The 13,860-nt window shown below is 35.3% G+C and overlaps 1 protein-coding gene across 1 annotated transcript in view; it reads left to right on the forward strand.

The window, feature by feature from the left end:
- LOC128541113 (alpha-actinin-2-like) overlaps nt 1-13,860 on the forward strand; it is a 37,948-nt gene that overhangs the window by 5,949 nt on the left and 18,139 nt on the right. The window contains exons 2-11 of the mRNA XM_053511323.1: nt 2,031-2,145; nt 2,984-3,103; nt 3,417-3,503; nt 4,431-4,518; nt 6,319-6,397; nt 7,476-7,557; nt 8,612-8,697; nt 8,877-8,969; nt 9,250-9,480; nt 9,835-9,982. Of these exons, the coding sequence (XP_053367298.1) occupies nt 2,031-2,145; nt 2,984-3,103; nt 3,417-3,503; nt 4,431-4,518; nt 6,319-6,397; nt 7,476-7,557; nt 8,612-8,697; nt 8,877-8,969; nt 9,250-9,480; nt 9,835-9,982 (1,129 nt within the window). The remainder of the gene's footprint in view (nt 1-2,030; nt 2,146-2,983; nt 3,104-3,416; nt 3,504-4,430; nt 4,519-6,318; nt 6,398-7,475; nt 7,558-8,611; nt 8,698-8,876; nt 8,970-9,249; nt 9,481-9,834; nt 9,983-13,860) is intronic.

Below are 13,860 nucleotides of genomic sequence, written 5' to 3' on the forward strand. Positions count from 1 at the left end.
AATGAGCTCACATTGTGTGGTTAATAGTTCTGTTCATTATTTCTATATATTACTCAAAGCTGGAAATGTGTGCCTTTCCTGACGGAAGTAAGGTCTGGTGAGTTAGTAATCAAATGAATATCTCTCTCTATACTGCTTCATCCTATAGAGAGTTTTTTGGGGGGCTGGAACTCATTCTTTAACAAGTATACCACCGTGCTGTCTCAATAGTGTAAGTCCAAGAAGTTGGATGATTCATATAAAAACTGTCAAGGAAAAAAAAAAAATGTTTAAAAATTAGGTAGAAAGAGGTCAGTTGAAAGTTTAGAGAACGATGAGCCTATTATGTTTGTTGAAGGTAAGCAGGGACAAGGAGGTGAGAATCACATGATAGTTTGACGGCAACTTATCTGGGAACAACAGAATGGTCCATTTGTAAATTTGTAAAGTAAATTAAGGTCTTTTAGAAAGAGACCACAGATCTAATACTGGAGGTAGGGAAAGACCAAATTATTCTGGACTTAAACCGGTGGAAAGCTGATAGATGAACCTCTAGGAGATGATAAAAAATCGAATTAAGTAAGTGTGCAGGCAACTAAAAGATGAAACCAAGAACCAAAGAATGATCTTAGAGGAGATCCCCTGATGATAACAATAGGACCCGTTAAGAGTTTTGTGAGCATGTGACACATGTAGTAAAACATTACAGAAAGAATAAACAGAAACAAGAAATCTACGAAAAAGTCCCCCCCCCCCCCCCCCCCCACACACATTGCTCCCACACATTAGAAGTCAATGATGAAATGAGCTACAAAAAGTAGCCTTGTGTCTCTTAATCAAAAGACAGAAATTAGTTTAAAATCTTTGCCACACAAAGTTTGCTGAGCTTCCTGAATTTTTTGCAGGTAGAGCACCCAAAAAGTTGAGATTTTTAATTGACGCTAGAGAGCACACTGCTGGAGACTTAAATAATGAGCTTACACTATGTGTTCAATAGTTCTGATCATTATTTTTATGGGTTACTTTTCTTAATTCTGGGAATTGTGCCATTAATGATGGAACTAAAGTCTCCTGAGTTAGCAATTAAATTAATATCTCTCACTTACTCACTGTCTATACTGTACTGCTTGTCCTGTAGTGAGTTATGGGGAGCTGTAGCCCATTCCAAGTGCACAAGGCAGAGTACATGCTCTAACGACTACACCACCGTGCTGCCTCAAACTTTAAACTGAGTTTAAGTATTTAGTAATAATTTCCATCTTTCTATCTATCTATCTATCTATCTATCTATCTATCTATCTATCTATCTATCTATCTATAGTTCAAGTCAAAAGTTTGGACACAAGGATTTATTTTCTTTATTGGAGAACATTATTTAAGATTTACCTAACCTATGAAATAACACATATGGCATTATAGAACTGAGTAACAACAACAGTCAGTTTTTATTGTAAAATATGTTCTGAAGCAGTTCTTTAACAAGAACAGTATTGTGTCAAGCACATTTGCAAAACCCATCAAGCTCCATGTTAAAACTGGTTCTCATGAAGACCTTTCCAGGAAAGCAAGACCTAAACTTACCTCCTGCTGCAGAGGAGAAGTTCATTTAGAGTTACCAGCCTCAGAAATTACCAATTAACAAACAGCACCTCAGATTAGAGCCGTTATAAAGACTTTACAGAGCATAAGTAGTAGGTACTTAGGTAGCAGTGCAACTTAATATCAACTGTTCGAAGAAGATAATTAGATATTTTGGTGTCTTCAGCATTCTTTTACAGGGTAGAAAAAAATAAAAATCAGGAAAGTCCATGGAATTAGAGCGGGTGTGTCCAAACATTTGACTGGTAGTGTATCTATCACAGTTAAACCTAGCATAGTCCGTGCTCGATTTGAGAAGGGGTGGGGGAGGCTGATGGCATTTCTTCAAAACTAAAAACAAAAACCATCCCATTTGTGGTGAAAAAGTATGCAGGATGTATAAAATGTACAAATGTAAATTGTAAAGATTTCCCTGTCTATTTTTGTTCTCTCTCTCTATCTGTGTGTCTTAGACTTTCACTGCATGGTGTAACTCACACTTGCGCAAGGCTGGAACTGGAATTGACAACATTGAGGAGGATTTTCGTAATGGACTCAAGTTGATGCTCCTTCTAGAAGTAATTTCTGGTACTGAGCTGTTTTCACTTTGGATATTCATTTTAGTTAACTAGTTGTGTTATAAATGTAATTGTGTGTGGTGTTTGCATGTTCACCCTGAGATTTGTTGGGTTTTGTTCAGGTGATCCGGTTTCCTCCAACAGTCCAAAGAATTGTGGTGCAGTCTGATTGGTGTTTTCAAATTGCCCATACAGTGCGAATTTGTGCCCTGAGTGCATCCAGAGTGTATACTGTATGTTTTGTGCTTTAAGTTTTCTGTGATAGCCTCCAGGCCCACATGACTCTAAAGGATAAGCAGTATAGAGACTTAGTTGAAAAATGAATCACTGCATGTCACAGCATTATTGCAGAGACTCTGAGGTGACATGATAGCTTACTTTTAAAGAGATTTTAATATGTCAAGGGCAATTGTTAATAAATCTAAGCCACAAATTGTGTTACAGTAATAATAATAACACTACTACTAATAATAAGAAGAAAAAGAAGAAGTCACAATATACTGTATATTGTGCATTATATGTGCAAATAACACAAATTGTGTGTATAAAATTTCACATACACTATGGTCCAGCACTAGTTGGAAGGTTTTTATTTTGCATTATTTTCTAATTTAATAAAAAAAAAATCTACAGATTAAATTATTGACAACCATATTAATAATATTAATAATAGCAATAATAATAATAATAATTTTAGTAGTAGTAGTAGTAGAATTATTGCATGAACAGTAGACTCTGTGTATCGAATGGTTAAATTGTACAGAAAGTAAGTTTGGAATCTCAGGAAGTAAAATGAACTTAGCGCTGGTTTTGGAAAATAGAGTCTGAAAATCTATATTTATGTTTAGGTGAAAGGCTGCCTAAACCAGACAAAGGAAAAATGCGATTTCATAAAATAGCCAATGTAAACAAAGCCCTGGAGTACATCACCAGCAAAGGGGTAAAGCTGGTGTCCATCGGAGCAGAAGGTAATAAATCAGTGTTTATTGTCATAAGATGTACTGCTGTCTATCATAGCTAATGTCAAGTAAAGATTGTCTATGGGGCAATCTTTTTTTCGAGTTGGTAAATAGTGTATATTATAAATGAATGAAAGCTGTTGTCTTAGATAAAAATCTACTCTCTAAACAGACAGATACGGAGAGACTCATATTAGATTAAAGTTAAATTCGAGCAGAAAAGAAAACACATGCTTTCTTAGGAAATAAGTGAAATAAAATGTGTTGTAGATAAAATGTAAAGGGAGTAACAAAAACAATGCTTTATTTTGCATGTTTAAAGAGATTGTTGATGGAAATGTAAAGATGACTTTGGGATTGATCTGGACCATTATCCTCCGCTTCGCCATCCAGGATATCTCAGTGGAAGGTAAGCAGTAAAAATGTACCTAATGATAAAAACATACACGCATAAAACAGAGACAAGACATTCGAAGAGCTAAGAAATTACAATGATTTCCCAAACTAGCAGCTCCCTTTTTTTAACCTTATAATTAATATATGGTTTCAGAAAAAACTTTTCTTTTTTAGATGGATTTTGTGTGCTTATATTTTCATATATTAATGTTAATGGGAAACACATTCTACTCCCAATACACACAATCCTGACACACTGAACTGTGCACTGTAACTCATTTTTCTGTCCAGTTTTCTAAGCTAAATAAAAATAATATTGGAATTTAAATTACAGACCTGTAATACAATACTCACTGCATGTCCACAATTCCAGTCAACCAGAGACTGTAGAGTAGGATCAATATCAGCCAGTCAAAAACTGGGCACATTCTGACTGTTGGTTATTGGCTGGTTTTTAGTATGCTCCATCATTGTGTACATTAGTTTAAAGCATAAGCATCAGCATAAGATAAGCATATTTCATGTCTTTGTTAGATAAGATGAAATTAAGTACATAGTTTAAACTATAGAATGTATTGTCAAATGTGTTAGTGTTAAATCTTATGGACTTCAGTTCGAGTATAATTTTGCATAGCTTTCGTCCTGTTTTCTGAGTCTCTGTGTAACAACGAGTATACTGTATATTCCAATACTAATCCCTGTCTTTTTTTTTAGACAGCAGCTTGCCTTTTTGTTTTAGTTTTTGTGTTTGTGAGACAACCTGAAGTTTTGTTCACTAATTAAATTCAGGTGTTCCAATCACTTCCATTGTTAGAGGTGAAAAGCTGTCCTTTAGTCTGTTAAAGGATTAAAGTGGAAAGACACAATATTGTTTCTTTTGCACATTTGATTAGATCTGTTGGTTGTTTGTGAGGTTTTTTTTTTGTTTTTGTTTTTTTAGAAACCTCAGCTAAGGAGGGCCTGCTGCTATGGTGCCAGAGGAAAACAGCTCCTTATAGAAACGTCAACATTCAAAACTTCCACTGCAGGTGAAAAATTTCTGGTTTCTGGTTTATAGGCCAAGAAAAAGATATAAATAAATAAAAGAGCAACAATGTTTTGTGAACCTAAAGACAAGGAATATTTAGAAAATTTCCAACACCATGACAATCTCTAGTAGAGGGAAGAGCCGCTGTCTCCCAGCAACAGGGGACTCAGTGAACTTCATGATGCTATCATCTGTATAGCATTGATGATCCACTGACATAAATTAAAACTGGATTTGGGGAGCATTTGTAACCTATAATACTGATGCTGTGAACAGCAAAAAAGTTTGGTTTTGTTTTAATCTAAACAAAGATTTAGATTTTTACTTACAGTAAATTATTATACTGTAAATTAAATAATTGTATCATACTTAAACTATTGTGAATATATTTAAAATAATTTCTCATTTTTCTATGAGAAGATTACAAGAAAAAAGCAAATAAAAATATTGTATGTAAAATAGGAATATTAAATTTTTTTAGACATTTCTACTGAATTTAGGATTGAAATACAGTCTTATGCAAAAGTTTAGGCACGTCATGATAAATAACCAATTTTAATGATTTCTTTAGAAGTTAAAGATGCATAGAAATAGGTTTTTTATTTTTAATAGAAATAGTTTTTTTTTTATTATTATATATTGAGTTGAATATAATCTTATAACATGAAATAGTATAAAAATTGACCCCATTTAAAATTATTTTATTTTACTAAAATACTGTTTTTGCAATATAAGTACAGCCATGAGGTTTATTCTGGGTCACAGTAGTCCATTACTGTTAACTCAAGAATAAGGTTTTATTCTTTATTTTAAGGTTTATATATTTATATATATATATATAAATATATAAAAAATATAAATATAATGGATTTAAGAAAACAGTCCAAATAGATAATTCTACAATATTGCTTAATATTATTATAATACATTTAATAATGGTGAATTGATTTCCAATGTTTCACAGACTAAAAAAAAAAGTACCACTGTACTAGAGTATTAAAAACATTAACATTATCCACAGTAAATGTAAAGTAAGTCAAGAGCAATTATGGCGAAAGTTTTCTGTTTGTTTTATTTAAAGAATTGACTCGACACCTGAACTCATTAGCAAAGAGAGGGTACAACTTGAAATTTGGAGATATATTGTCTGTTAAGTTGGATCCCCTTAAATGCAGCAGAACTTCTGTGCAAGCACTGTTTTAAAGTGCCTTATAAAACATGAAACCTGGTCAAGCATTCGTCAAAAGAACCACTTACTTTTTTCAATAGGTGACAGTTGTTCAAGTACAAGTTCATTTTCCTGTTACAGTATGTCAATGAAAGGAATGCAAAGTGATCGTCAAATGGGCATAGTTCTGAAAGTGACATTTATACCGTTTTGTGTAAATAACCGGGCTGAGACAGCTCACTGCACTTTGGCTCTCTAAATTGTGCTTCTTGTTTTCTAAAAAAAAAAAAAGTATGTTAAGGACCAAGCTTCACTGGTTAAAATATTTTTAGTTGAATAAACTGGGGGAGGCTGGATAACTGAATTATATTTATATCCAGGGACTACATGTACTGCATAGACTCTGTATTCAACTCCCTGTAACCCTGCACTTAGTTAGCATTTACTGTAGTGTGAAGCGATTTGGATATGACGGAGATGGGTAAAATATAAGGGGAAAATCTTTTCTTTTCTTTCACTTCATTTAACTTAATGCTAATCAATGAGAAATTGACCATATTACTGTTATGTGACATAATCAGATTTCATATAATTTTTACACTCTTGTTTTTTTTTCCCTGCTGGTGTATAAAGCTGGAAGGATGGCCTGGGCCTCTGTGCCCTTATACACAGACACAGACCTGATCTGATTGACTACTCCAAGCTCAACAAGGTCGGCTTGCTGTTCTACAGGCTTTCTGATTTAAAAGCTAGTGGCACATGCTACATGCTCTGATTCCAGCAGAATCTTATTGTTTAACAGCTATAACATTATTTAATTCACGAATAACCCATTTACCATGTCTAAGACTTTGACAGATGTGTATCAGAGAAAAATGTGGAATGCTTTTAGACAGTCAGTGGTGTTTAGTTGAAGTACAGTATCATTTATGGATTGTGCTGTATTTTTTGTGCCAGCACATAATCCATGATAATTATTCTGTAATTAGATAGCTTTTAATGAATGACCTTGTTAAAGGTACAGTATATTTAAACAATCTACTGTATGACATTGTTCAAGGTAGTGAAATAAAAGATTTTAGCAAAAACAGGCAAATGCTTTTAGGCTGATGCAAATGAAATGCAAAAAAAAAGTTTTTACATTAAAAAATGTAGTTCAGGTCTTCAGTTGTCTTTAGGATTTAAAAAAAAGTATAGCTTTAAGATCATGGCTAATAATGTCTAAGACTTATAAGCCTCAACTTATGATGTTTTTTTTTAAATCATCTTCCACATCTTCTTTTGGGGTGCACTTGAGTTATTATTGAGGTTTATTGAGGTTTGTATTAAATATCGTAAATTTAAGTAAACAATAAAATACTATAAAATAAGCTCTAAGAGCTACTGTATAAAAGCTCAATAATAAATATGATTTAGACTATTTATTTAGACTTTAATAATGTGATGATGGATTGATTTCCATTAAAGTAACAAAAAAATAAATAAAACTTGGCTGTATTTCTTAAACGATACTACCACAGGGTCCATTGCAAACCACTGTTTTTGGAAATCATACAGTATGATTTATTATTGTTATTATTATTATTATTATTATTATTATTATTATTATTATCATTATTATTATTATTATAGTTAACAAACGAAATAGTAGTTTTGTTTGAAAAGCATGACTGTGAACCAAACTCTAACACAATTTCTGGTCCCTACAAGATATCAACTATGATTTCCAACAACTTTCCACAGTTAATACTTTACACTTCTGACTGCATTCTTCATTTAAATATGTTTAGGATGATCATCTAGGCAACCTGAACCTGGCTCTGGAAATTGCAGAGAAACACCTTGACATCCCTAAAATGCTGGACGCAGAAGGTATGTTGCACAGTTGATGCAGAAGATATTCAAAACAGAGTTTATAGTCAGTAGGGTAGTTATTTGTAATTATTTATAGACATATAAGCAAATTTATAATGTTCTGTCCTCATTTTTCGTGCTTTACATAATTTTAACTTATCCCTTCTTTGCAGACTATAAAATTTTTTAGTTTTGCTATTTGACCCTCTGAGCATTTTTTTAAGTTTTGTTCCTAGCCCACCCCTTCTTAGCTGCATAATTTCAAATTTTTTACTCATTTGTTCCTTCCATACTTATTTTCTTAGCATAATTGCCCTCATCAGCTGTACCTCAATTGATCACAACTATTGTAAAAGAGTTTACGTGCGCATTTTCTCCTTTGTACACTGTCTATAAACCTTTCATGGCCTTTGTTGTTCTTCACATCTGAAGTTCATAGTGGAACATACCCTTTAGTTCACCTGATTTCTATGAATTTTCCTCAAATTAATGCAGGTTGTTGATAGTGAAGCAGTAAAAAATAGGCATCCAGGACTTATTTATTAATAAGTTCTGTATGTGGAAAATTAATTTTGATGAAGCTCAGATACCAATGCTTACGCCCAAGGTTGCTGCAAATATTAATGTCCCATGTGAGCACAACAAAATTAGCTGTTATTATATTTTATTTAGAGGAAATTATATATTTTATTTATTTCATATACAGTATAAAATTGTGTAATAATGAAGCTGTTTGATAATGTAAGTATGTAAAAAATGTAATAATTTTTCAACTTTACTTAATGTGCACTCATATGGGTGACAGATTAAAGAAAAAAATCATGTTATTTATTTATTTATTTATTTTTGACAAACCAAATTGCAAATCAGGTTTAAAATTCATACATAATACATACAGCATACTGTAACATTCGTAACCAGAACCAGTAAACAGGACCTTGACGGGTACCTTGACCTTTTCACGTATACTACCAGATTCTTATCTGATTCTGGCCCTCTGTAATTTTCATTACTCATTTGAGCATTTTCAATTTTATACTTTACCATCGTCCATTTCCTCCCACCATCCCAGACATCATTAACACCCCCAAACCTGATGAGAGGGCCATCATGACCTACGTGTCCTGCTTCTACCATGCTTTTGCTGGAGCCGAGCAGGTAGAGCTTTTTGTCCTGATGTCACACACACCTCACTCATGCAGGTCTCATTCCATCTCGATGTCACATGGGAATTTATTAAGCCTTATCAATAACTTTAGACACATAAATATATGATATAAATTCGTTAAAAGTTTGCCTAAATACTCAGATAAACCATGTATTTTTTGCACACAAAGGCGGAGACCGCTGCTAACAGGATTTGTAAGATTCTTGGTGTGAACCAGGAAAATGAGAAGTTCATGGAAGACTATGAGAAACTGGCCAGTGAGGTGAGACACAGACATGTCAGGTAACATACATCTCCACTAAATCTGAAGGATTTATTTAGTTTTTGTCTTGATATCATTTATAGCTCAATAAATTGCTAGCCTTGTGATTCTTAGTCCCTTCCATGTTGCCTAGCAACAGTATTGCATGAATACAGTATGTGGTACATGTATGTCCGTATCAAAACTTTTACAATTTGTGATATAGGCTTTCATAAATAACCAGGTTATAAAACTGAAAAAAAAAATGAACATTATTTTTTCCTATCTATTTTCTCCCTAGTTGCTTGAATGGATCCGCCGCACCACCCCATGGCTGGAGAACCGCTCTCCTGAGACCACTATGGCTGCCATGAGAAAGAAACTTGAAGATTATCGTGACTATCGTCGCATTCACAAGCCGCCGAAGGTGCAAGAGAAATGTCAGCTGGAGATCAACTTTAACATGCTGCAGACCAAACTACGTATTAGCAACAGGCCTGCCTACATGCCGTCTGAGGGCAAAATGGTGTCGGTAAGTAACCACATACTCAAACTGATATTACAGTATATGTATCTTAAGGATAAGAAATAGAATCTAATATTCAGTATCCTTATCAGTCTGATACCAGCAGAAATGGTGGATCAGATATTGGGCAAGTTGCATATCACATGCTGTAACAAATTGCAAATATTAATATTGAATACATACATACCATATGTACTATATGTGATATAGTCTTATTTGTCAATCTTGAATTCTTCAAGCTGTTGAGGAAGTTAATGAAAACACGGTTAGTTTAAGAGCATAGGATCTTACATGTACTGTATAAGACAAGTCCTGTGTGAAGGTGATTATCATGTTAACAAGTTATCTGATTCTTTGTAGGACATTACAGGTGCATGGCAGGGTTTGGAGCAGGCTGAGAAAGGTTATGAAGAGTGGCTGCTGAATGAACTTCGACGCCTGGAGCGTCTGGACCATCTGGCTGAGAAATTCCGGCAGAAATCATCGACCCACGAGACCTGGGCTAAAGGTTAGAGTGTGTCTTGTTATACACTTACCAAAAACACCTGATTCTAATACAGTTTGATTAAATACCAAAAAGTTCTAATAGACACTCAGCACTATAGACCTACATGTTTTTGAAGAAAATTTTTTTTTACTGCATTATAGACATTGGTTAGTATTAGGTTGTTTTTAAAACATAGAATTACTTCAATAAAATGACTTTGGACCAATGATTTTAGGAAAACGTTGACCAAACGACATCAACACAATGTTGCAAATTTCAACCTTAAAAACAGCATTTATTCATAGTGTTTGTTTTCTAATGTGATGCACTGACGGTGTACAAGATGTTGTTGTGTTCGTCCCATTCTCTAGCTGAGTTATGAGCTTAAGGAAGCACTTAAGCAACATGGTGGGACATTGTGCAAACGGACATTAAGTTGCATAAATGTTATGAGTAAAGTTTGATATTCTGTTGATTTGAGCTTGTTGGGGTCTCTAACTTTCTAACAACTTACAAACATACAGTAATAAAAGATGATAAGGAGAAAGATAAGGGCTTGCAATAATAATAATTATGACATGTGTCAGTAAATCTCAGCCAGTATACTGTATGTGAGACACAAATTAAATCACTGCAGGTGTCTATTATTTATTTATTAAGCTGCCTAAGTTTGTATTAAGCAGTTTGTATTATTATTCTAGATAGCAAAGAAGTACAATAATTTCAATGCTGTGCTTAAGAACACTTTCCTTGTATCTGTACTGCGGATGCACTTTACTGTTACTTCCCTCCATCCTACTGTAAATGTCTATAGAACTTGTGGAAGTGACATAATTAGTGATGTCGCTTTGTAGATCTTGCCATATTGACGGTTCAACACAAGATGAAGATGGCGATCACTGCTTATAATTTACTATCCCAGAGGCGTACTATAATGAATGCCTTAATGATCATTGTATTATCCAAAATACAGACATACGACCTGCTCCCATAAATAGAAACATAAAACACACAGCATAAATTATGCACATATAAATGTGATATAAGTTAGTTAAAAGTGCCACAGTGTTCATCGGACTGTAATTACATCGTGCTGAGTGGTTTAAACTCATTACTGCTCTGGGGAAAAAGCTATTTTTCACTTTTTTAGTCTTGGTGTTAAGACAGCAGTAACATCTCCCAGAGGACATCAGTTCAAAGTGTAAATGTCCAGGTTGAGAGCAGATTTTAAGGGTTTTAGAAAGAAGCCTGGTTTTGGCGATCTCTTCTAGAAAGTGAAGAAAACAGCCGACATCACTCTTTGGGGTGCCTTTCTGTTTGCTGCTAAGCATTCAGCATACCACACAATCATAGAATACACCAGGATGTTCTCAACAATGGGGCAGTAAAAGGTGTCCAGCAGCTTCTTACTCAGACAGGAATAATGATGGGAGTCTTGAGGTAGGATGGGATGGTTGTGCTGTTATTGATGTTCTTAATTCCCTGCCAAGCCTGTCGTGGATGGTTGTTTATGAATTTATTCTTGATCCGCCATATGTAATCCTGTTTGGCCTACCTGATGCCCCTCTTTAGGTCCGCTCTCGCAATGTTGTACCAGGCCTTGTCCTGCATCCTGAGAAGTAACTGTACTTCCTTATTTACCCGGGGTTTCTGACTTGGAAAAACCTGGATGCACGTTTTCACAGTGACAGTATCCACACATGCAGACATGATTGTAAAACATTACAGTTTCTATATATTCCTCTAAGTGCTCTTGTACAAATATATTCCAGACAGTGTTTGTGAAACAGTCCTGCTGCCTCCAGACAGAGTTTGATGGATTTAATATCAGGCTCAGGCTCAGCTCCTGGGATGAGGAGCAGTGATAGATAGTCTGAAAGTCTTTTACAATGAAATGCACATGATCGAGTGAATTATTTCCCCTGATGGCGGATATCACCTACTGAGTGAACTTAATACAGTCATTAAGCGTGCTTGATGTATACAGCTGTGACAATCACTCCTGTCAGTTCTATAGGTAGATAAAAGGGTCTAGACATGACTGACATTGTCAGTTAATCAGGAGTGCAGTGTCTGTATATAAAATGACTGTTGGTGAACCAGTTATTAAGTAGCTGAGTGAAGCCAGCTCTCCGTAATCACCATCACACAGCAGTCCCGTGTTATTAGTCACTAGCAGCAAATCCACGGGGATCACGCTGGTCTCGCTATTTCCCTAGGGATGTTGCGAATCCGTTGAAAGTCCAACACGACATGTCCAGCAGACTGTAGTCTTTTAAAAATCGATTTTTGAGGATTTTTTTTTTCCCGTCTATCATGAATCATATCATGTGAGATTTTATCACATTTTTAAGATTAAAATTAGCGGACCAAAAAGCATTCAAACCTGCGCTGTCATAGATTTGTTAATGCATTCACAACTCACTCTTTATCCGCAGAGGTTTGTGACATATGGACACACTCATAGAACGTTTCAGATTACCCAGAGTGTAGCATGTAGCATCCAGCTGAGGCTCAAACCACTGACCTTCTAATCAGTAACTCCAAGCCTTAACTCGCTGATGTGTGAGACACAACTGATCTGCTAGTTTATCTGCCAAATATACAGTAAGCTTATATAATGTTTAAGCCAACTTAAATTACTCTCCAGCATATTGATAGTGCAAGATCTTTCGCCTTCACCCCTGACACCAGTTATGTAGATTAGATCACGTTAGATTTATATGTTTTAGATATTGTCATTTTGCAAAGTATGTGTACACAGGCAATGACATTCATTTAGCATCTAAGCAGAAGGGCATATTTGCAAAAAATAACAAATGTAGTTAAATAAGGTTATGGATTTACAGTGGTGTAAAAAACTATTTGCCCCCTTCCTGATTTCTTATTCTTTTGCATGTTTGTAACACAAAATTTTTCTGGTCATCAAACACATTTAACTATTAGTCAAAGATAACACAAGTAAACAAAAAATGCAGTTTTTAAATGATGTTTTTTGTTATTTAGGGAGAAAAAAAATCCAAATCTACATGGCCCTGTGTGAAAAAGTAATTGCCCCCTGAACCTAATAACTGGTTGGGCCACCCTTAGCAGCAATAACTGCAATCAAGCATTTGCTATAACTTGCAACGAGTCTTTTACAGCCCTCTGGAGGAATTTTGGCCCACTCATCTTTGCAGAATTGTTGTAATTCAGCTTTATTTGAGGGTTTTCTAGCATGAACTGCCTTTTTAAGGTCATGCCACAACATCTCAATAGGATTCAGGTCAGGACTTTGACTAGGCCACTCCAAAGTCTTCATTTTGTTTTTCTTCAGCCATTCAGAGGTGGATTTGCTGGTGTGTTTTGGGTCATTGTCCTGCTGCAGCACCCAAGATCGCTTCAGCTTGAGTTGACGAACAGATGGCTGGACATTGTCCTTTAGGATTTTTTGGTAGACAGTAGAATTCATGGTTCCATCTATCACAGCAAGCCTTCCAGGTCCTGAAGCAGCAAAACAACCCCAGACCATCACACTACCACCACCATATGTTACTGTTGGTATGAGTGGCTGAGAGAGCTCGGCCGGTCAGCTCTCTCTATGTCTCCGGCGGTTCGAACCAGCGATCCCCAGGTGCTAGGGCGATCGCTTTACCACTGCGCCACTCGAAGTTATCATGTTCCCCTTTTCAAAACAAACGCAGAAGACTTTGTGCTTGTCAGGCAGTAAAGCAGAGCTGATTTGGGCGCCTCGCTGGGTGGTTTGAAGACTGAATCACTTGTTAGTTGCATTTGGGGTAAGCAGAGTTAAAATGCTCCTCAATCCACTTACTCAAGGGAGTTTTCACATTAGGGCCCTGGGATCGTTTCCAATAACAAACTTGAAACCAAGTCTGGTTGATTTTGATCAGTGAGAACTC

Source organism: Clarias gariepinus, chromosome 14 (assembly GCF_024256425.1).
Source record: "Clarias gariepinus isolate MV-2021 ecotype Netherlands chromosome 14, CGAR_prim_01v2, whole genome shotgun sequence".
Lineage (NCBI taxonomy): Eukaryota > Metazoa > Chordata > Actinopteri > Siluriformes > Clariidae > Clarias > Clarias gariepinus.